This window comes from Pseudopodoces humilis, chromosome 30 (genome assembly GCF_049639895.1).
Source record: "Pseudopodoces humilis isolate 2021_Gansu_Grassland_sample_001 chromosome 30, ASM4963989v1, whole genome shotgun sequence".
NCBI classification, from domain to species: Eukaryota; Metazoa; Chordata; class Aves; order Passeriformes; family Paridae; genus Pseudopodoces; species Pseudopodoces humilis.
This window is the reverse complement of record NC_142229.1, coordinates 1,581,405-1,604,320: the sequence shown is the minus strand read 5'-3', so window position 1 is coordinate 1,604,320 and position 22,916 is coordinate 1,581,405. Positions and strand designations below refer to the sequence as shown.

Sequence of the window (22,916 nt, the reverse complement as noted above, 5' to 3'; positions counted from 1 at the left end):
CGATTCCATGATTTTAATGTGTTAGGCTGGGAGAGTGTGGGAATTAACCCTGCACAGGTGATTTGTGCAGATGTGGAATTTCCCAGCTGGAATTCCAAGGGGACAGCCTGGGATAGGGAATGACTGCTGTCCTTAAAGCGATTTTTCAGCAAGAAAAAATCAGGAATTTTAGGAGGAATGGATTTAAACAGAGAAAGGGGAAAATGAGCACAGGGGAGGGAGATGGGATGTGGCTGCGGGGCGTTGGTGCCTGGTTGCTTCCAGGCTGGAAAGCTGCTCCTCTCATCAGGGAAATGGTTTCCCTGGGGATGGTTTCCCGGGAAAGCCGAGGCCGGGATGGTTTTCCAGGGAAGCAGCTCCAGGCAGGGTGAAATCAGCCCCGACTGCCTTGATCTCGGCGGCAATTCTGGAGCGGAACGCGGAGAGCGGCGCTGGAGCAGGACCGGGAGGGTCGGGAGAGAACAGGGCCAGGAGCTCCGGCCGGCACCGGCGTGGGGATGGCTCGGATGGAGCTGGGACGGGGAGCGAGAACCGGGAGCGAGTGGGAAAGAACCGGGATCGAGCAGAAAGAACCGGGATCGAGCGGGAAGAACCGGGATCGAGCAGGAAGAACAGGGAGCGAGCGGGAAAGAACCGGGATCGAGCAGAAAGAACCGGGATCGAGCGGGAAGAACAGGGATCGAGCGGGAAGAACCGGGATCGAGCAGAAAGAACCGGGATCGAGCAGGAAGAACCGGGATCGAGCGGGAAGAACCGGGATCGAGCAGGAAGAACAGGGATCGAGCAGAAAGAACAGGGATCGAGCGGGACAGAACAGGGATCGAGCGGGAAGAACCGGGATCGAGCAGGAAGAACAGGGATCGAGCGGGAAGAACAGGGATCGAGCGGGAAGAACAGGGATCGAGCAGGAAGAACAGGGATCGAGCGGGAAGAACAGGGATCGAGCAGGAAGAACAGGGATCGAGCGGGAAGAACAGGGATCGAGCAGAAAGAACCGGGATCGAACAGGAAGAACAGGGATCGAGCGGGAAGAACAGGGATCGAGCAGAAAGAACAGGGATCGAGCGGGAAGAACAGGGATCGAGCGGGAAGAACAGGGATCGAGCGGGAAGAACAGGGATGGGGGAGAAAAGCCAGGACAGGGCGAGAGGAGCCCAGAGCGAGCGGGACGAGCCGGGACTGGGACGGAAAAGCTTCGGATCAGAAGGGAAGAGCTGGAACGGGGCGGGACGATTCAGGACAGAGCAGGAGGAGTCGGGGCCGGGCGGGACGAGCCGGGATCGAGGAGGAGGAGCCGGCACCGGGCGCAGGCGCTGCACCGGCATCCGCTGCTCGGCCGGGCCTGGCGGTGAGGACGCGGGGGGGCCCCGGACGGGGCGGCCGGAGCCGTGGGGGACCCCGGGGTGCGCGAGCGGGGGTGCGGTGGGGCCGGGGATGGGGGTGATGGGGGCCTCGGGGGTGGGGGCAGTGATGATAATGATAATGATAATGATGATGATGATGATGGGGACTAGAGGCGGCACGTGGCGCTGGGGGGGCAGCGGGAAGAGAGGGGATGCAGAGATCGGGATGGGGGTGCCCAGGCAAGGGGGATAGAGGGGTGCAGAGAAGCTGGGAATGGGCAGGACAGGGAGATTTGGGAATGGCTGGGGATGGGGGATTTTGGGATGGGGGATAACGAGGTGCACACGGGGCCAGCACGGGGGAGCGGGTGAGATTTGTAGGGGCGCTGGGCATCCATGGGCGGGGGTTTGCGGCTGTCCAGCGTGTGTCCCTGTCCACCCCCCCCAAATGTGCCCCTGTCCCCCCCACTTGTGTCCCTGTCCCCTCCAGGTGTGTCCCTGTGCCCCGCAAATGTGCCCCTGTCCCCGCCACGTGTGTCCCTGTCCCCCAGGAGTGTCCCTGTCCCCCCCCACGTGTGCCCCTGTCCCCCAGGAGTGTCCCTGTCCCCCCCCACGTGTGCCCCTGTCCCCCAGGAGTGTCCCTGTGCCCCTCCAGGCTCCCCGCTGCTCTCCATGGACGGTGTTTTCCTGTCGCCCAGCGAGGATGAGTTTGTGGGCAGGATCGTGGAGGAGCTGGAGCAGTTCCTGCTGCAGGGGCAGCACCAGCGGTGGGTCCTGGCCTGGGGGGAGCCCCTGGGAGCTGCAGGGACATGCTGGGACTGTGGCTCAGGCTTTGCTTCGTTTTCCTGGGGTGAAAGCAGCAGCATTTGGGGTCTGCCTGGGGAGCTCCCTGTGCTGGGCTCGGTGTGGGATCCCTTCCTCCAGCCACACCTTCAGGCAGAGTTTTGTGGCTTTTACTGCTCAGCCTGGTTCCACCTGGATCTGCTCCCAGCCCAGAAGCTGACCCTAGGGTGCTGGGCAGGAGCAGGGGCAGTGCTGAGCTCAGCTCCCTGCCAGCTCGCTGTGACCAAGTATTTGTTTCAGTGCTTTTTTATTTTATTATAAAACATTTGGCAGAGGAATTCCCTGTGCAGTTGTCAAACACTCGGGGACAAATGACAGCAGTGACACTGAACGTGGGGTTTGTTTATCCAGTCTTGGGTTAATCCTGGTTTCTGGAGTGGGACTGGAGGAAGGGGATCAGTAGCAGCTTTCTGCTGGTGCTTCCCAGCCTTTCCCATATGGATACAGCAGGAATGCGAGTCCAGGCCTTGGGGTCAGGCATTCCCAGCCTCCCCTTGCTCTGTTTTATGTGTAAAATGTGTCTGGCTGCAAATCTGGGAAGGGATTTGTGCTCTTCATTACCATCAAATCCTGCTTGGCTGGTTTTTCTGATTTAAATCCCATGCTGGGAATGACTTGGGGACGAGGTTGTTTGATTTTTCCAGCATTCCCATCCCTTCCTGCACGTTTCTGATGCCCTGAGCCGTGTCTCCTTTCAGGGTGCTCCTGTTCCCGCCCCTGCCCAGCCGCCTCAGGTACCTGATCCATCGCACTGTGGAAAACATGGAATTGTTGAGCAGCTTCTCGGTGGGAGAGGGCTGGAGGAGGAGGACAGTCATTTGTCACTCGGCCGTCAGGTGAGCTGTGCTCCCCTGCCTTGGGGCTGACAACGGCCATGGAATCCTGGAATGGTTTGGGAGGGACCCAAAACTCCCAGTGCCACCCTTTGTCACCTTCTGGGGACACCTCCCACTGTCCCAGGCTGTTCCAGGCCCTGTCCAGCCGGGCCTTGGGCACTTCCAGATGCTCTGGGAATTCCATCCCAGCCAGGAATTCCTTCCCAATATCCCATCCATCTCTGCCCTCTGGCAGTGGGAGCCATTCCCTGTGTCCTGTCCCTCTATCCCTTGTCCGCAGCCCCTCTCCAGCTCTCCTGGAGCCCCTTTCGGCTCTGGCAGGGGCTCTGAGCTCTCCCTGGAGCTTTCCCTTCTCCAGGTGAACATTCCCAGCTCTCCCAGCCCTTGCATCAAGCACGAAGTCACCGTTTCCCATTTAAGGTCTCCAATACCGACGGCACTTCCCAGACCCTACAGAACAAGTTCCCTTTGTGAATTTGATGCTTCTCCTCCTTTTCCACCCCCCATCCCTGGGCTTCCTCCGCTCACCTCTCCTTATCCCCTCTTTCCCAGGCTTCCCAACGAGACCACGAGCGACCAAAAACCCGGGGCCAACCCTCGGCCACAGCGGCTGGCACAGCCCTGGGGCCGGGGGGGGCGGGGGGTCCGGCCACGCCACCCCGGGGACACCCACGGTGACAATTCCCGTGCTGCCGTGGGCTCGGGCAGGATCACCAGGCCGCCCAGGAGGAAGCCAGACAAAGCCCTGTACGTGCCCAAAGGGATCCGGAAAAAGGCGAATTGGAGGGAGCGGGAGAGCCCCGGGGCGGAGCAGGATGGGGACACCGCTCCAGGAGGTGAAAACTGCCCCAAAAATTCCGTCGGGGACACCCAGCAGGAGGCGGGCAAGGATGGAGGCAGCCCCGGGAAGCAGCAGGAGCCTGAGGAGGAGAATGTTCCAGAAAAAGGTGGCGCCGAGCATCCTCTGTGTGAGGAAGAGGAGGCATCCCTAGGGAATAGCAAGGATTCCTGTGAGCAGGAATGTTGGGATAAAGACTGTTCCCATTCCCCATCTTCTGGACACAACAAACACCCACCCAAAGAGCGAGAGCCAGGCCGTGCCAACGCAGTCATTCCAGAAGGCAGCGAATTCCAAGAGGAAAACCCTCAGAGCTGCGATTCCGGAGGGTCAGAGCATGGGAAAGGCTCCTTCCCTTTGGAAAACCACAGTGGCAGCCAGACAGAGCTGGCTGTGGCAGAGTCCCCGGTGCTGGAAATCCAGAGCCTGGAGAGCAGCAGGAATGAATCCCCCCCTGGAGACTGGGATTCCAGGAACACCAAGGAGGGAGGCTGGAGCTTTTCCATGCTGGAGAGCCCTGGCACTGCCCAGGGGGAGCAGAAACCTCTCCAGAACGTTCCAGAACTTCCAGCATTCCAGAATGTTGTGGGAGGCCCAGGTGAGGCTCCGGCTGCTCCCGAGCCGTTCCCTGGTGGCGATGCTGGCGCTCCAGTGCAGATCCGAGGCAGGATGGAGGAGGAGGACAAGGAGCACTCGGATGTGGCCGAGGCACTGTGGAGGGGCCTGGATTTGGCTGCGGGGGACAGAGAGGGGATGAGGCAGAGCGGCCTCGAGGATGACTGCACAGCAGAGCTCCTGGCAGAGGTGATTGGAGGAAAAATCGGGAAAAGAGGGGAAGGAATGAGTGCCTGGGAGGAGATTGCACGTCCTGGGTGGTGCAGAGCAGGGTTGGAGTGGCCGAGGTGAGGATTGGGCTCTGAGGGGGTGAAACTCAACCCTGGCTTGTTGCTTTAATTTTTAATTCCTGCTTTGGATCTTCCCCAGATCGTTGGGAATTTGACAGTGAAGGACATCAGCATCGAGAGGATTAGCGTGGATTATTGCGGCTACAGAGAGGCCCAGGTCTGCGAGGGGGACTTGGGCCACGTCACTGAGATCTACGACTTCCCCTCATCCCTGAGAACCGAGGATCTGATGGGAATATTCTCTGATTTCCAGTGAGTGACGCCCTGGGAGCCTCAGCAGGCCAGGGAGCAGAGTCAGCCTGGGATTGGCAACAAAATTTGGCATTTAAGTTTCTCCTTCCCCTCCTGGTGTGCCTCAGAGGGGCTGTTCCTGCAGTTTAGGCCAGGTTTAAAGCCTGGCTTTAACCCCCTGGTATCCACAGCCAGGCCCAGCCTGGCTTCACCCAGGTGCTTTGTAGATGTTTTTGTGGTTCCTGAGTGAAACCATCAGAGTTTCCAAGGAAAAGGGCTCCATCCTGGGGATAAAACTGGGAAATCCAGGGAATGAGGTTGGATTGGAGGCAGAAGCAGAACCAAGGTCAGTGAGGGCAGGGCTGGGCTCAGCTCTGAGTTCCTCTCACTCCTATAAAAGGCACCTTTCCCTGTTTTCCTCTCCTGGGATAATTCCTGGATTAGATATGGAAATTTCCTCTACAGAGCTCTTCAATTAAACCAAATAATTACATTTAAAAATTATATTTAAATTACTATTTAAAACTATATTTAAAATAATTCATCTGTGAGGGCAGAGCTGGGTCCAGCTCTGAGTTCCTCCCGTTTTCCTCCCTCCCTCCCTCCCTCCCTCCATCCTCCTCTTCTGGGATAATTCCTGGATTAAATATGTAAATTCCATCTACAGATCTCTTCAATTAAACCAAATAATTACATTTTTAAATTATATTATTATTTAAAATGATATTTTAAATAATTCTTTGGTGAGAGCAGAGCTGGGTCCAGGTCTGAGTTCTTCCCCTGTTTTCCTCCCCCTCTCTCAGGATAATTCCTGGATTAGATATAAAAATTCCCTCTACAAATCCCTTAAATTAAACCAAATAAATTCTGTTTTAAAATTCTCTTTAAATCATTCCTTAAAACTGTATTTTAAATAATTCTTCCTGTACTGGGGATGCTTCCACACATTTATTTTCCCATTCTCTGGGAGTGAAGCAGAGCTGGAAAAGGATGGATCCAGCGGAACAGTGGATCGGAATTCTTGTGCTGCAGGAAAGCTTTGAATTCCTGCTGACAAATTCCCATTTTCCACTGACCCTTTATGAGATTTTTCACCCCAAACCCACTTCATAAATCCCTTGTTTTTTATTGTTCTGCCTGGAAAACACTTCAAAAATGACAAAATTTTGGTGCTGGAAGCCAATCCCTGAAACTTGAGATTGGGTTTGGGAGGAAAAGGAGAATTTTGGGGTAATTTCACATTGTGGCATTGAAAAGGGCACATTTAATGTCCTTTTTCCCTTCTTTTCCTGCCCTTTTCCCCCATTTAAAATGGAAATAATGTTCTGGGAAACACCAGCTGTCCCCATAAAACACTGAAAACCTTTCCTGGGGCTGCTGGGTTTTACTGGGGCTTTGTTTTTCTTGACATTAATTCAAATTATTCTTGTTTCTTGCAGCGAGAGCGGCTTCAAAATCCAGTGGGTGGATGATACCCACGCCCTGGGAATCTTTTCCAGCCTCTCCACAGGTATTTGGGGTGGGATTGAGGCATCCCAGAGCTCCCAGCTCCTTCTCAATGATCAGAACTGAGTTTGCAGAGGGATTTTGTTTGGCTTCTCCCATTTTTTTTTTCCTGTTCCTTTCCATCCTGGAAAGGTTTTGGGAAGCTGAAATCTCCAGGATGGGAAAACTTCTAAATTTTTTAATTAATTTTTTTTTGTTTTTAATTTAATTGCCTTGGATGTACCTGGATGCACTCTTAGACATTACAAATAATGATAATAAACTGGTTTTTCCACTTATTTTTTCCCATTTTTTTGGCTTTTATAACCAGAAAAAAAAATTCCTACAAGCATCCAGTCACCTCCCAGGGACATTGGGAGTGGGATGGCACCAAAACTCTGGGCAAACTCATTTTTTTTGAGGAATAAACACCCCAAATTCAGCTCAGAGCCAGCCCTGGAGGGGTTTCCATCCTCCTGTATCCCAACAGCTTCTGCTCTGTTTTTTGGGATTTCCTCTAAAAGTGCCAAGACTCTTTTAAAAGAACAATTTTTTCTATTTTTTGGATTCTTCCTGAGGTGCCCAGCATGACTTCAGCTGCTTTAATCCAACTTTTGAGCAAACACTGGAATTACTGAGTGTTCTTGCACCACAATTTGATTTTTTGGGGGGATTAATCCTAGCTTTTCCTGTTCCTTGCAGCATCCCAAGCCCTGGGCCGCCGTTATCCCTGCCTGAAGATCCGGCCCCTGATCCACGCCACCAAACAATCCAAGATCAAGGCCCTGCAGAGACCAAGTAAGGCCAAATTCCCTAAAATCTATCCCCCATTCCTTTGCTTTCCCAGTCCTGACGGGCACAGATGACAAATTCATATCCAAATTCATAATTCATATTTTTCTGCTTTCTTGGGTTTCTGATGGATCTCTCGGCTGTGGAATTTTGCTGGAATTCAGATTGAATTTTTTTTTTAATTATCTTTTTTTTGGGGTGTAATATGCTGCTCATTTGGGGAATTGGAAGGGAAGGGCCATGCTAGAATGGGGATTTTTTTTGAATTTCCCAGGAATTTTCTCTTCCCTCTCCCCCTGCACCATCCAAAGGAGACAAACCCGATCTCGTGGTTGGCATAATTTTATTCAGGAAGGAGAAATGGTGAAGCTGAGCCGTGAATAGCAGTTGATTGATTACCAATGATTGATTGATTGATTGATTTCATTGCCTTTCAATCAGATTGATCAGGTCCAGTTGCCACAGGAAAGCAAAGCCACAAACCTCAGCAGCAGCAGAGACCCTGAACCAACAATTCCTGGGATTTTCCAGCTTGCTGCAGTCAGAATCAATTCCAATTTTAACCCTTTCAAGGGACACTCACAAATTCCCCAGTTTGCAGCACTGCTGGATTGAAAGGAAACATCCAAAAATTCGCTTTATTTGCATCTCCCCTTTATCTGTTTTTTTCATTTATTCACTCTTCTGAATCTGGTTAAATTAAAAGTAAGAATTAAATATAAGAATTAAACATAAATTTTGTTGGTATCCAGTTTCAATAGATTTTTTTCCAAATACAAATCTGGATTTTAATTAGCTGACAGTGTCTCTTTTTAAATTTTTTAGGTTTTTTTTAATGAATGAAACTTCTGTAAAAACAAGCAGAACCCCCCCAAATCCAAATTACTGTTAATTATTAATTTATCCCTTGTAGATGGAATTGCAGCAATCCAAAAAAACTGAAGGCACTGACCAAGGGGATTCCCAAGTCATCTGAAATACTTAAATATAATTTAAAATGCAGATTTTTTTTTTTCCTTGCTGTTTTCCAAGGATTTCAGCAGCTGGATTTGAGGAGTTTCAATTTGGGATCAAGCTTTATGGATAAATGGATAAATTGCCTGGGTTTCTCACAGGGATGGGATGTTGGGAATTTTTACAGGAATAATTCCTGGAAGAGGATGGGCAACAATTTTCCACACAGCAGAAAAGACCTGAAACTTTATGGCGACCAAACAATTCCACCGCAAAACATGGAATTCCATCTTCCTGGAAAAAAAAACCCCAACAATTTATTCACAGAGACAGAAAGATTTGATGTTGATAAACAAATAAAACAGCAAGAAAAAAAAGCTGATTTTTACGATTTAACCACAGATTTCTCCCTGACCAAGGCCCAGCTGGATAAATTTTTCCCGTTTTTCCCTAGAACTTCTCCATCTGGGAAAAGAGAGGCCGCAGACGGACACGGCCGTGGCCAGGAGACTAGTGTCCCACGCCCTGGGCTGGAAGCAGAGGCAGCAGGAAGCCGCAGGGACTGAAGTTTTCCAACCAGAATCTTTGGATCAGGAGGAATAATCCCAAAAAAACCCCAAAAAAGGCTGTAAAGATGAGCATGGCTGCGCTATTAAATGCATGCAGAACAGGCAGTGCCACGGGGCTCTTCCTTTATGGATCGGCACCGGCTTGGAAAAGTTGGGAATGGGAAAGGTTTGTTGTTCAGGAATGAGGTGGTTTATTTATTCCTTATTCCTGCTCTGTTTAAAAAAAAAAAAAACCAAAACAAAAAACAAAACAAAAAAAAACCCGCCCAAACCAAAAAAAAACCCAAAAAACAAAACAAAGGCGTTAAGAGTTAAGAAAATTAAAATTTTTTTGGCCAAAATTCAACTCTTAAGCAAGGGCAGGAGTTCAAAAATCTGTTCCACGTTTGTTGTAGCATTGCTGTTCGGATATCCCAGAGAATTGACAGGCAGTGAATCCAAGTTTTAGGGAATTTTTTCCTGATTTACAGAGTTTCAAGAGCCTGAACTTCCCCGTTGGTGAGGAAAGTTGGGATCTGCTCATTTGGGGGAAGAAAAAACTCCAGAATTTGTCTGTGCTGATGTGCCCAGAGCTGGGTTTAAAATGAGCTTCCAACCCTATCCAGGCTCTGCTTGTGCTCCAGTCTGGAATTCTGAGGGAAAAATGGAATTTTCTGATGACCAGGAGGTTAAAACCCTTTGCCAGCTGCCCTCTGCACCGCAGAGAAATGACCAAAACTCCAAATATTTCTGCATTTTTAAGCCTCACAACAATCCCTGTGAGGTGGGGTTTTGGGGAAGTTTGCAGCCAGTTGGAATCCCCTGTGGAATCAGCTGGAATTCCAGATGACTTTGGTTGGAGAAAAGGGGGAAAATCCCCAAACTTCCAGGAATTGTGAAGAGAAATACACCAAGGGCTTCTGAAGGGATTTCTGGTTGTTTTTTTTTCCAGGGAAAAGGTTTTTATTGGAGCTCTGTAGCAAAGTGTATCCTCAAACAAACAGAGGAGCACTGGGAATTCCCTCAGGAGCAGATCCCTGGGCATGAGAGCCAGGAATTCCCTCTGCAAGGTGCACAAGGATACGACACCCTGGCTAATTCATCCTTTAAAAAAAAAAAAATGGAGTATCCCGGCAGGAGGCGATTCCTGGATGGGCACAGCACCTGTTGGGATGGGAATTTCCAGCCCAGAGGCCTCATCCCTCGGAATCTGCCGAGTTCTGGGTGCTGAGGGCTTGCTTCGGGGAGCTTTGGCTCCATGTGAAATACCATGTGAAATTCCATGTTCTGTGTTTGCTCCCCTCCAGAAGGGTGGTTGTTGGATCCAAGCGTTTCACTGCAGTATTAAATTCAGCTTTACACTGTTCTGCTCGCAAAAAGCTGCTCCTTTTTTTTCCTTTTTACCTTTTTTCTTCTTCCTTTCCTTGTATTTCCTTGCTGAGCTGGAGTTGGAGCTGAGCACAGGAAGCAGCAGCACGAGCAGAGGCGTTGGGAGTGGAAAAGACCTGAAAATTCCCAACTAACCCCTTGGAAATGAAGGATAAAGGCAATTTTGGGTGGCTGGCACCCAACCTGAGGCGAGGAGTGCTGCAAAGTGCGGGAGAAATCTTTGGAATGGTGAAGAGCTGGAGCTGAGGAGAGCTGGAAGCTCCCACCAGAAGTGGGGCTGGAATTGCAGGAGCACCTAAAAAACTGGGAAGGGAGAGGCTTCTTCAGGAATGATTCACCTGAAATTCAGAGTTTGAATGAGGCTTGATTTCCTGGGGGTGCAGTGGTTCGGGAAGGGCTGGAGCCTGGCTTCCTTAAATTAGTGGGAATTCTACCGGGCTGACACGTTGTTATTTGTGAGTCCCCTGAAGTGGTCGAACTTCTGCTCTGTCTCCTCGCTGAAGGAACCACCTGGAGAGGCCACAGGGAGAGCACAGTGTGAACTGGAGTAGGGAAAAACACGCGGGAACACGGAGAGCTCAGGAACATTGGGAAAGCATAGGAAAAACATTCAGGAACATCAGGAGGGCATGGGAAAAACACTTGGGAACACTGGGAGAGGGAAAACCACTCAGGAACACCAGAAGCACATGGGAAAAACACTTGGGAACAGGGAAAGCTCGGGAACATTGGGAAAACATGGGAAAAACACTTGGGAACACCAGAAGAACACCGGAGCAGGGAAAAGCACTTGAGAACACCGGGAGAGAGAAAAACACTCTGGAACACCAGGAGGGCACAGGAAAACAGTTGGGAACATAGGGACAGCACACGAAGACACCTGGGAACACTGGGAGAGCACAGGAAAAAATTTGGGAACACTGGGAAAGCACAGGGTGAGCAGGGAAAAGCACTTTGGAACTTGAAAAGTACAGGGAAAAGCACTTGGGAATACCAGGAGAACATAGGAGCAGGGAAAAGCACTTGGGTATGCCAGGAAAGCATGAGGAAAACACTTGGGAACACCAGGAGAGCACAGGAAAATGCTTGGGAACACCAGGAGAGCACAGGAGCAGGGAAAAACACTTGGGAACACTGGGAAAGCATGAGGAAAACACTTGGGAACACCGGGAGACCATGGGAAAGCACTTGGGAATACGGGAAAGCACAGGGAAAACACTCAGGAACACGGGGATTGGGTGGATCCAGGGCCCTGGAAATGAAGGCCTTAAAGGTTTGGGGTAATTAAATGAATTTAATTCAATCCTGCCCTGCCTGGCACAGCCTGGAGGCCCCAGCAGGGCTGGGTTGGGATTTTTTGCAGATTTGCAAGACCAAGATCACCAAATTTCACCACTTTGGTGCCTAAAACCACAGAACTAAAGCAAGGCCTAGTGAGGCCTGTGAGGGCTCAATTTGTAACCAAATCCTTGGTTTGCTCAGAACCAGAACCAAACCCTCCTTTCTCTCGAATTAGGACAAAATGTAAGTTCAACCTTTTGTTTTTAATTACAAATATCTCCTGGCTCAGCTGCAGAACCCATGCAACAGCTGCAATGGGCTTCACTTCCCTCAGCTAGGCCACAGTCTGAAATGTGACACACAAGATGAGAATTTTCTGCTAAAATCCCAACAAAGTAATGAGAAAAATCAGTGGTTAAGTGTTTTTGGGTTTTTTTTTTCCCCTAGGAAAAACATTCCTTGAAGAAGGGAATTTTCAGAGACAGCTTTATTTGGAGCTGAGAGTTGTGTTAATTCATTTTCTGTGGTAAAACCAGTCCTAAAAAGCCTCCAAGTTGATTCCATTTAGAAATGGTTTTGATAATGAACTAAGCCAAATCTAAATTAGTTTGGTTTTGATATTTCCATGGCCAAAAATATGAGAATATTTTACATTTTTTCCAAGAAAACAGATTTCCCTGACATTCCAGGGACATTTTAATTCCTGCCTGGCACAGCGGGCTCTTTTCCAGGCTTTGTTCATTTTCCAAGAGAAGCTTTGTGATCCAAAGAGATCCCAGCTTGGCAAAATAATTTGATTTTTGAGAAGAAGGAATTTCCCAGGCCGATTGTGCCAGCACTGGGATTGCACCAGAGCTTTTCATGAGGGGGAAACATTGAATTCCTGGTGTAAGGGGAATCCTTGGAGCATCCCTGGAGGATTCCCAGCCCTCACCTATGTGGCAGTTGTACATCCAGATGCGCTGCCCATCGTAGCGGCTCCGGCATTTCATGACGTTGTTGGAATAATCTGACTCTGCCACCTCGTAGTTGGGGTTGATCACGACCTGGAAGGGATGGAGGGATGAGGGTGGGGTTGTTGAAAAGGGGATTTGGCAGGAGGAAGAATCAGTTTGGGTTTTGATAGTGTTTTAATAGCAGGAGATGAAAATACAATTTATTTTGGAAAGAGAGAGATGACTCGAATAAAGCCAGATCAGGGAATGGAGCCTCAGTCAGGGAATCCTGGAATGGTTTGGGTTGGTAGGGATTGAAATCCCATCCAGTGCCACCCCTGCCATGGCAGGGACACCTCCCACTGTCCCAGGGTGCTCCAGCCTGGCCTTGGGCACTTCCAGGGATCCAGGGGCAGCCACAGCTTCTCTTCCCACTCTCACAGCCAGAATTCCTTCCTAATATCACACCCAAATCTCCCCTTTCCCAGTGGGAGCCATTCCCTGTGTCCTGTCCCTCCATCCCTTGTCCCCAGCCCCTCTCCAGCTCTTCTTGAGCCCCTTCAGGCCCTGCAAGGGGCTCTGAGCTCTCCCTGGAGCTTTCCCTTCTCCAGGGGAACATTCCCACTTCCCTCAGCCTTTCCTCCCAGCAGAGCTCCTCCATCTCTAATTCACCATAGCCATACTTCCCCCATGCCCCCAAATCTCCCTCCAAATCCCCATTTTCCATTTCCCACAGCTCAGACAGAGAGAACTGCTCTTCTTTCCCTCCTCTCCAGTGTCAGGGGCTGGTTTTGGATACAGAGAATTCCCCCCATGGGCATGGACTGGAGACCTGGCCCTCATTCCTACAAAAACCCCACAAATGGCACCGTTTAATCCCAAAATTCAGGAAATGTTGCTTCCAACCAGCTCCAAAGAGGGATGCTGTGTTTTGGGAATGTGACAACACTGCCAACAACATCAGCTGGGCTGGGCCTATCCAGAATTAGCTGGACCTGGATTTTTTAAAGACTTTTATCTCCAAACTGTGCTCATGGACCCTCATTTTTCCCCTTGGGAGCTTGCATTGATTATCCTGGTGGATAATCCTTTATCTTTGAGGTATCTGGGAATATAATCCCTTTATAAACAGAAACTGGAGGTGTCAGATGAGCAAATTGGGTAAATTCTGGGTATGATTGGTAAGGTAAGAGCAGTAGGAGTGTCACCAATGCTGTTTCTCCCACCTGGAAGAGGTAATCCCCGGGGGGGACATCGGTGATGTCGATCCACTGGCAGTCGATGTCGTGCCGATAAACATCCCAGCAGCCAACAGTGATCCCCTGCTCCCCAAAATTAGCACACTCGTACTGTTTCTGCACATCTAAAGGAGGAGAACGAAGGCACAAAGTGTTAAATCTGCAGCAGAATTCCCAGAAAATTCCTGGTTGTTCCCCATGGATAGCGATAAATGCCAGGTGTGGTGTTTTGGGTGAGATTTAAGGAGCTGTCACCTTCCAAGCCCAGCAGCTGGAGGCTTCTTTTGGAATTCCTCACTTGGTAGGGAGAAGAAAATGCTCAGTTTGGGGTTTTGGAGCAGCTCAGAGTTGGGATGGAGGGAACTGAGGGTGGAAAAGAGAATTGAGGACCTGGGGTTCCCATTCCATCCATCCCATTGATCCATTCCCCCATCCATCCATCCATCCATCCATCCATCCATCCATCCATCCATCCATCCATCCATCCATCCATCCATCCCTGGTTCAGCCTTTGGGATCCTTTCCCTGCTTGGGAAGAGGATGAGATTCCCGGGTTGGGGCTGTGGCACAGACCTGCCTCACATTCTGTGTCCTCCAGGCAGAAGCTGGCCTTGTGGCCCTCAGCCACCTTGGTGCCATTGAGGTTCAGGAGGTCGTAGTGGGTGAACACCTCCATGCTGTGGTAGTGCCTGTGGGGACAGACAGGGACAATTATCCTGAGGGATAATTAATTTACCCCTGAAATTAATTTTACTTTAATTACCAGGGCTGAAGGGCTGAGTGGAGCTGCAGGAGTGGGACAACTCCAGCCAGGAACAGGGGATGATCCTGTGTGGCTCCATCACCCGTCCTGCTGCCTCCTAGGATTTATTTACATGGAATTCCAGACTGGTTGGGTGGGGAGGAATTTAAGGATCATTTTGTTCCATCCCTGTCCATGGCAGGGACAATTCCCACTGTTCCAGCCCTGTCCAACCTGACCTGGGACTCTCATTAAGTGCCTTGCTCCAGCTTTTCTGGGATCACAGTGTTTTACAGTGGCAGGAAGGGCAAAAAATCCACCAAAAAATCATCCCTTGGAGCAGCCCCATAATTTCCCAGGAATATTCCACACTGGCTGTGCCCAGTCCAGCTCCTGGCTGCTTTGATTAATTTTTAAGCAGCAAAATGTGAATTTAGCAGTAAAAAACAACAGCTGGAGCAGCTTCTCTCACCCAGCTCAGAGCTGGATTTTCACCCAGGAGACATTTCCTGGTTTTAAACTGGGATGTGTCGGTGTCAGCCCTGCCTGGAGAACATTCCAGCACTGCTGGGCACAGCAAAAGCCAGGAGAGAGCCTGGAGTCTGTGTTTAGATCCCCGATTAGCAAAGTCAGACCCCAGCAGGGTTTGGGTGACATTGGACTCGGGGTACATTGGGATTTTTAAGCCCCACTGCTGGCTCAGCAGAGAAGTAAGATGAGCTTTAGTCCAGCTGGATTCCATGGGATTTACGGAGTGGGAATGAGCTGGAAATGCTGGATTAAAGCCCAGCTGTGGCTCCACGTGGTCAGGGCTGGGCACGGCAGGGTGGGTGATGCTGCTGCAATACCTTGGATTTGAGCCTGACTTTGGAATCAGGAGCAAATCCAGGGTGTGAGGGAACAGGGAAACAGCTGGAGTGGGACCTGAGGCACTCTGTGTCCCCCTGGCTTTGAGAATGGGAATCCCAGCCCTGAGAATGCCCATCCCAGCTCTGGGAATGCCTATCCCAGCTTTGGGAATGCTCATTCCAGCCCTGGAACCCTGCTCTGAGACCCAGCAGGGCCCATCTGCAAAGCTCAGCTCAGAGTGAGGCACAGACAGCGCCTAACTCAGAACCAGTTAAGAATTTAAGGAAAAAAAAAGAAGAAAAAAGGGCATAAATCCACTCCTTTCCAGCTGCAAAAATAATCACGGCTTAAACACTTCCAATCATCACCATTGCTCATGGATTTACAGATGGGGGAGGAGCAAAGAGGGAAGGGGAGGATTTTTTTCCTGCTTTTCACCTCACTAAAAAAAAAAAACCAAAAAAACCCCCCAAAAAAACCCCAGAAGTTTCCATGTGCCAGAATGAAATATTTTTTCACTCCCTGCTCGGGGTTTTCCCCATTTTTATTCTGCTTCCACATCCAAACAGGAGCTCCCAGGGCAGGAGGCAAAGCAGAGGCCCAAGGCCGAGGCTGGGCTGTTGATTTGAGGCAAGATTTGGCTCAAATCAACGAATTTGATGTGAGTTGGAGCTTCTGGAGCCTGACTCAGTTTCTGAGCTATGCCTGAGTCACTCCCTGGGCTGTTTACACTCTGCTCTTCAGACTGGAAAGATTGAAGAGGGATTGAGTTCATCCCTGTCCATCTAAACTGGATCCAGTTTGGAGCAGAGATGGCCTCTTCCTCACCCTTTCCCATCCCTCCTCCCTTCCATGGTATCCAAAACTGCTCCAGTTCCCCCTTTTCCAGTGCTACCTGTGCCTTTCAGCTCTTTGGGAAATATTATAAAGAATTTTTAAGAACTTATAAAGTTCTTTATTAAGAACTCTTTAGGTTTCTTATTTTAAAGAAATTGAATTGTATAAATTCATATTATAAATAACTCTTATTATAAAGAACTCTTAGATTTAAAATTGACCACTCTGGTGTTTCCCCAGTTTTTTTCAACAGGATGGGAGCTGTGCATGGAGTTATTTCACTGCCTTTTATATCAAATTAGGGAAAAATCCACCTTGTACCAGCCCTCATTTCACAGCAAAGCACCTGGATGGCCTCCAGCTCCCTTTTCCACCCCCAACTTACCCAAAACTGTCTTAATTCCTTGAAAAATGATGTATTTATAGGACAAATTTTGTCAAAAATAAGCACAAAACCACCTCCCAGCTGCTGACAGTTTTAGTGGGGTTAAGATGCATAAAAAATACAGAATTCCAGCATTTTTGAGTCCTTTTCCCAAAGGTGAGAAACTGCTCAGGTAATCTGCATGTGGTGGGTGCAGAGTTCCCACGTCATGTCTGTGCCAAGTCAGCTCCCAGGTGTCAGAAAATCCTGGAATGGTTTGGGTTGGTAGGGATTGAAATCCCATCCAGTGCCACCCCTGCCATGGCAGGGACACCTCCTACTGTCCCAGGGTGCTCCAGCCTGGCCTTGGGCACTTCCAGGGATCCAGGGGCAGCCACAGCTTCTCTGGGAATTCCAGCCCAGCTCTTTCCCACTCTCACAGCCAGAATTCCTTCCTAATATCACACCCAAATCTCCCCTTTCCCAGTGGGAGCCATTCCCTGTGTCCTGTCCCTCCATCCCTTGTCCCCAGCCCCTCTCCAGCTCTCCTGGAGCCCCTTCAGGCCCTGCAAGGGGCTCTGAGCTCTCCCTGGAGCTTTCCCTTCTCCAGGGGAACATTCCCACTTCCCTCAGCCTTTCCTCCCAGCAGAGCTCCTCCATCTCTAATTCACCATAGCCATACTTCCCCCATGCCCCCAAATCTCCCTCCAAATCCCCATTTTCCATTTCCCACAGCTCAGACAGAGAGAACTGCTCTTCTTTCCCTCCTCTCCAGTGTCAGGGGCTGGTTTTGGATACAGAGAATTCCCCCCATGGGCATGGACTGGAGACCTGGCCCTAATTCCTACAAAAACCCCACAAATGGCACCTGGGAATGCCCATCCCAACCCTGGAACTGAGACCCAACAGGTCCCATCTGCAAAGCTCAGCTCAGAGCAAGGCACAGACAGCGTCTAACTCAGAACCGAACCGCTTCAGGATTGAACGAAGAATTCTCAAAATTCAGCGAACACTGCTTCCAACCCCCAAACCAAGGGGAACAGAAGCCATTTGTCACCTGCCCCTGGCAGCAGGAGCCCTACAGGGGACACGCACCGGTGGCAGTCGTGCCAGACCCAGGCGTGGCGGCCGTTCTTGGGCCGGAAGTCGGACTGGCCGTTGTTGTGGATCTGGGAGGAGAAGCGCAGCAGGCGCCGGTAGCCCGAGGTCAGCGAGGTGTTGTGGGCCGAGCTGGCCAGGCAGTTCTCCTCCAGAGCACACTGCAGCAGGAACATGGGCCTGTCCTCCAGGTAGGCCGTCTGCTCCACCAGCTCTGCATTCAGCACCAGGTCCGGGGCGGCTGCAGTGAGGAACAGGTGGGTGAAGTTAAATAAAATCACCCCAAAAGCGGCTGCTGGAGGGGGAGGCTGGTCCTGCCCCTGAGCTCCTCAAAGTCACAGAGTGGTTTGGGAAGTGGTTTTAAGGATCAGCCATTTCCAGTACCAAACACTTGCCATGATCCCAGGTTGCCCCAAGGCCTTTCCAACCTGGCCTTGGACATTCCTAGGGATGGGGCGGCCACAGTTTCTATAGAAATTCCATTCCAGCCCCTCCCCACCCTCCCAGGGAAGGATTTCTCCTGAATATCCAATCTAATCCTACTCTGAGTCTGAGTAGGAAAAGCCTGGAGGGGAATGATTCACCATACAGGAATATAGACCTTAAATCCCATCCCATTCCACCCCCTGCCATGGGCAGGGACACCTTCCACAATCCCAGCTCACTCCAAGCTGCCCTTGGGGGATGGGGCAGCCACATCTAGAACCTCCCCTGGAGGAAGAACTTGCTGCCTGTTCTGATGTATCCAGCTCACCCCGTTCCCCCTGCACGTCCCTTGTGCCAAGCTGGGATAAATCCCGAGTTACTCACTCTCCGAGCAGGACACGCCAGCCCCAAAGCGTCCCCCTCCCCTGGGGCAGGAGACGTGGGCCCCGTCGTGCCGGCAGTGGGACAGGGACATCTCTGTCCCTGAGCACTTGACTCCACTCATGACCACGTCATTGGCGCTGACGTCCCCGTGCCAGTACCACGTTTCCTGGGCAAAAACAAAAAGGCTGGAAAAGGCATTTCACACATTCCTTGGGGTTTCATGGCTCTTAGGGGAATTTTTACCTGCCTAAAATGTGGATATTCCCACCAGGGAAGCTCAGGGCAAGACCCCACATTATCCAGGAGGATCTTGCCAACGGCTGCTGGAGCAGGGAACTCGGGGGGAGTTCCCTGCTCAGGGGAACAGAAGTTTTGTCACCAAATCCTTAAAAACCTTGAATTCCATCCAGTGCCTCAGGCAGGGACACTTTTCACTGTCCCAGTTTACTCCAAGCTAGCATTGCACACTTCCAGGGATCCAGGGACAGCCACAGCTCCTCTGGGAATTCCATCCCAAGAGTTTATTTCCCAATATTCCACCTAACTCTGCCCTGTGGGAAGCTATTCCCCCTTCTCCCATCATTCCAGTTCCTGATGAAATTCCCTCTCCTCTCATCATCCCCCAGTTTTACAAAACTCATGGGAATGATGGAACATCAATACCCAAACCCAAACTCACCAAACCCTAAAACTTGGGAGAAGGGGAGGGGAGAAAGAACCTGAAAAATTCCGATGAGACCTGTCCATGTCCGAGCTGGGAGCAGATTCCAGGAAAAGAAAACCCCAGTGTCCCACGGCTCCCATTGGCCCTGGCTGTTTGGGAAGGCCGGGAGCACACAGGGCTGCCCTGTTCTGCACACTGGGGCTTTATGCTCCCAGAGCTGGGGCAGCATAAGAGCCTCCTCTGTTCCAAATTTCAGCAGCCTCAGCTCAGGGAAAAAAAATGCCTTTTCCTCGCTGGAATCTCAGGGCTGTGTCAACAGAGCCAGGCAGTCAGAAAGGCTCAGGGATGTGGAGATCCTCAGCTCCCGGGATTTGATGGGGGGAAATCAGCTGGAGGAAGCAGTTGGAGCAGGGAATGGCTCCAGCAGCACGTGGGCAGCTCCAGCCTCCTTCCTGCTGGGTGTCCCAGGCTAGCGTGTCCCTTGAGGCCCTGCAGATCCCTCCTTGGCCATGGAGAATGGTTGGGATCTGTCCATAAGCCCAGGGTGGCAGAGGTCATGGAATGGTTTGGGTTGGAAAGGACCTTAAAGCTCATCTGAAGGGCAGGGACACCTTCCACCATCCCAGGCTGCTCCAAGCCCTGTCCATCCTGGCCTTGGACACTCCCAAGGGTGGGGCAGAACCAAGGTGCCCATCCTGGCCCTGCAGAAGCCAGGAGGGTTTGGGGCAGGAGAGGAGCAGGGAATTCCAACAATTCATGGAGCTGGATGAAGCCCTGCTGCTCAGGGCTGCACTGGAGCAGCCACAGGAGCAAAATCCCATTTTTTCAGGAGACCTGACACCAGTTTGAACCTGACCTCTGCATTTCAGGGAGGGACAAGAACCTGCACGCAGCCGCCAGGCTGAGCAGGGATCAGGGAATGTGGGGAAACCTGAGCTGAGAGAAAACAACAGAGAACTCATGGAAGCAGAAGGTTTGTCACCCAATCCTGAAAAATCTTAAAGCTCACCCAGTGCCACCCCCTGCCATGGGCAGGGACACCTTCCACTATCCCAGCTTGCTCCAACCTGGCCTTGGACACTTCCAAGGATGAGGCAACCACAGCTCCTCTGGGAATTCCATCACAGGATCTCACTATTGTCCCAGGGAAGAATTTATTCCCAATATTCCATCTAACCCCACCCTCTGACAGTAGGAAGCCGTTCTCCCTTATCCCATCATTCCAGCTCCTGATGGAGTTCCCTCACTGCTCATCATCCACAGCTCCTTCTGCTCCAAATCCTTCTGCTCCAAATCTCCAAATCCTTCTGCTCCAAATCCTTCTGCTCCAAATATCCAAATCCCCACCTCCACGATGAGATTTCACCCTCAAGGTCTTTCTGGCTCAGCCCTTGAAGCTCCTTTTGGAATGAGCCCTTCCTCCTGGTCCTCCTCACCCCACCCACCCGGCCGCACTGTCCAGGTGGGGCTGGGCCGGGGGCTCACCTGGAAGGCGTGGCTGGCGAATCCCAGCCCCAGCTGCCGGCACACCACCATGGCCTCCACGGTGCCCCAGTTGTGGCTGCAGACTGTGCCCCACCTCAGGGTGCCGTTGCGCTCAGCCAGCACCTCCACACGGCCCTCATAGGGGTTGCGGCCTCCACTCAGGCGAAGCTGCAGGACACAGAACCTGTAAATCCACAGCAAAGTCCCGAGGGAAAGGGCAGCAGGTGGGGAAGAAGGTTTTGTTTCCCAGAAATTTTGGAATGATTGGATTTTCCCAGCTGGAAGTGACCCAGGCCCTGCACAGCAGAAAACTCCCCCTTTAGGATGGAGCTGGAGAAAGCCTGGTGAGGGATTTTCCTCATCCCCAGACTGGCAAAAAGGAATTCCAACAAGACTGGATGAACACATTCCCGATCTTTCCTTAGGGAAAATGACTCAGGGCACTCAGGTGGTGCAGCACTGTGTCCCATCTTTGTGTGGGATCTTCCTCGAGGAGAAAGTTCTGGGAAACCATCCCAGAGCAGCACTTGGAATCTCTGCAGGGCTCGAGCTCAGGGAGTTCAGTTCTTCTCCGACTTTGGCAGGGGATGCTCCAGCCAAGCCCGGCAGCTCAATGGGCTGGAATTCCCAGCTGCAGGAATAACATTCCTTGGGAAAGCTTCCCTTCCCTGCTCCTTTAGACCTTTGGAAGGAGCACTCAGAGGAATCTGTCTGGGTCATGCAGTTAGCATGGAATGGTTGGGTTGGAAAAGGTTGAAAATTGGGTTAAAAATCATCCAGTGCCACCCCCTGCCGTGGGCAGGGACCTTCCACCACCCCAGGTTGCTCCAAGCCCTGTCCAACCTGACCTTCCCCATGAGATGAGTCCAGAGGAACTCAAAACTCAGATAAAACAGGACATTCATCCTCATTTTCCCTCCTTTTTTTAGGTAAAACCTGAATTAAACACTCATACCTTGGGTGAAACGATTCCTGCCCAAGATTCCCTCACACCTGGATCCCTCAGCTCCTCACCTGGTTCTGGAAGCCCATGGCTGGCACATTGCACCTCACAGCAGCATCTTCCTCATGGTTGCAACCCTGGGATTCGGTGTTGAACTTGCAGTCCGTGACCGACTTCTCAAAGCCCGTGCAGTCGATTTCGTTCAAGTGGATGGGACCCATTCCTTGGGGAAAAAATAGGGAAAAAAGTCCTTTTGTGTGGTGAGGGAACACCCCCAGCAGGTTGTTAAGATCACAGTGACCTCCAGCATTCAAAACTTGGAAAAAATCCACTGATTTCTTGTAAAAATAAAACAAAAAGCTGTGAAATTATTGTTGATAATTTCACTGCAAATTTTTTTCTAGTATTCTCTGCAACACAAGCATGCAAGAATCTCTGGAAAAGCCAAGTTTCCACTGTTCCATAATTTACAAACCTCAGCTGTAGGGATTCACAAATTTTGACCTTTTGGCTGGGTCTTTGTGCTGAGATCTGCTCCCAGTCAAGGCCTGGCACTGAGCTGGGACCTCAACACGCTGGCTGTGAATAAAACATCCACAGGGATGAGGAGTCAGGAGAAGAAATCTGGGGCAGGTCGAGGATTCCAGCATGGAGGGAAACAGCAGAGAACAACTGCAGAGAATGGGCTTGAGGTGCTGAGAGAGAAATGGAATCATTTGGGTCCTCCCAGGTTGAGCGGTGGCAGAAAATTGGAATTTCCATCAGAAAAATGTAGAAGGGAATGATCCTCCCGCAAAACTCAGCTCCCACTTCCACAACTGGTTTGAAAGCACAAGGCAGAGATGTGAATGTGTTTGGTTTAATTTCACCCACAATTAATTACTGAGTTTGGGCACCTTGGCCAGCCCTGTGTCTACCCCTCCCACCACAGCTGGACAGGCTGGCAGGACATTCCTGGGGGAGGCTGCTGGGGAATGGGAATCTTGTCTTTTTTTTTGCCTCTCTCTCATTAAAATCCTGTTTGTGGTTCCCATCTGGAGCTGGCAGCACTTCCCGCTCATTCTGCAGCCACCAAAGGGCTGAGGGGGAGGAAGCCCTGACCAGAACTGGAGGGGGAAGCTCCAGGAATGCAGGAGGGAGCCAGGCCGACATTCCCAGCCCAGCAAAGCCACTCCAGTGGATGACAAAGATGAGAAAGGACAAGGGCAGGGCCTCACTGAGCCACAGAACCCTGGCAGGGCCGCTCTTCTTGGGGAAATTATGGCACACGAGGGCACAGAAAAGGAGCCAAAATGTGATGAAATGTGAGGAAAATTGTATTTCCTCCCATGCCACTGCATTTAAAAACTCCCACATTAGGCCTGGCCATCCAACATTTGCCTTCACCTACTCCCTGGAGTTTAATTCCATGTTCTCCCTCCTAAGATATCAACACATCCTGAGCTCTGTGCTCAGTGTCTCCTCTTTTTGTGGAAATAAGGGTGAATTAATGTGGGTTTATTCCAG

The 22,916-nt window shown here is 50.9% G+C and overlaps 2 protein-coding genes across 7 annotated transcripts in view; one reads left to right on the top strand and one right to left on the bottom strand.

Annotated features, from left to right (window-relative positions):
* The first annotated feature begins 1,142 nt into the window (after positions 1-1,142).
* On the top strand, positions 1,143-10,576 carry R3HCC1 (R3H domain and coiled-coil containing 1). Of its 6 annotated transcripts, none has more exons than XM_088068247.1 (8): positions 1,143-1,348; positions 1,999-2,110; positions 2,885-3,022; positions 3,575-4,664; positions 4,845-5,017; positions 6,436-6,506; positions 7,184-7,279; positions 8,415-8,810. In XM_088068247.1, the coding sequence occupies exons 2-8, from the start codon at positions 2,016-2,018 to the stop codon at positions 8,468-8,470; spliced, it is 1,719 nt and encodes a 572-aa protein (XP_087924373.1). In that variant the 5' UTR covers positions 1,143-1,348; positions 1,999-2,015; the 3' UTR covers positions 8,471-8,810. The 6 variants fall into 6 exon arrangements, with proteins under 6 accessions (XP_087924373.1, XP_087924374.1, XP_087924375.1 ...); XM_088068248.1 differs by having other exon boundaries at positions 8,187-8,810; XM_088068249.1 differs by having other exon boundaries at positions 7,715-8,810.
* LOXL2 (lysyl oxidase like 2) overlaps positions 10,539-22,916 on the bottom strand; it is a 47,210-nt gene continuing 34,832 nt past the window's right edge. The window contains exons 7-14 of the mRNA XM_005530875.3: positions 21,482-21,633; positions 20,468-20,635; positions 18,319-18,484; positions 17,506-17,749; positions 14,192-14,307; positions 13,607-13,743; positions 12,380-12,491; positions 10,539-10,674 (exon numbers count right to left, since the gene is read on the bottom strand). Coding sequence (XP_005530932.1) covers positions 10,595-10,674; positions 12,380-12,491; positions 13,607-13,743; positions 14,192-14,307; positions 17,506-17,749; positions 18,319-18,484; positions 20,468-20,635; positions 21,482-21,633 — 1,175 coding nt within the window. The 3' untranslated portion in view covers positions 10,539-10,594. The remainder of the gene's footprint in view (positions 10,675-12,379; positions 12,492-13,606; positions 13,744-14,191; positions 14,308-17,505; positions 17,750-18,318; positions 18,485-20,467; positions 20,636-21,481; positions 21,634-22,916) is intronic.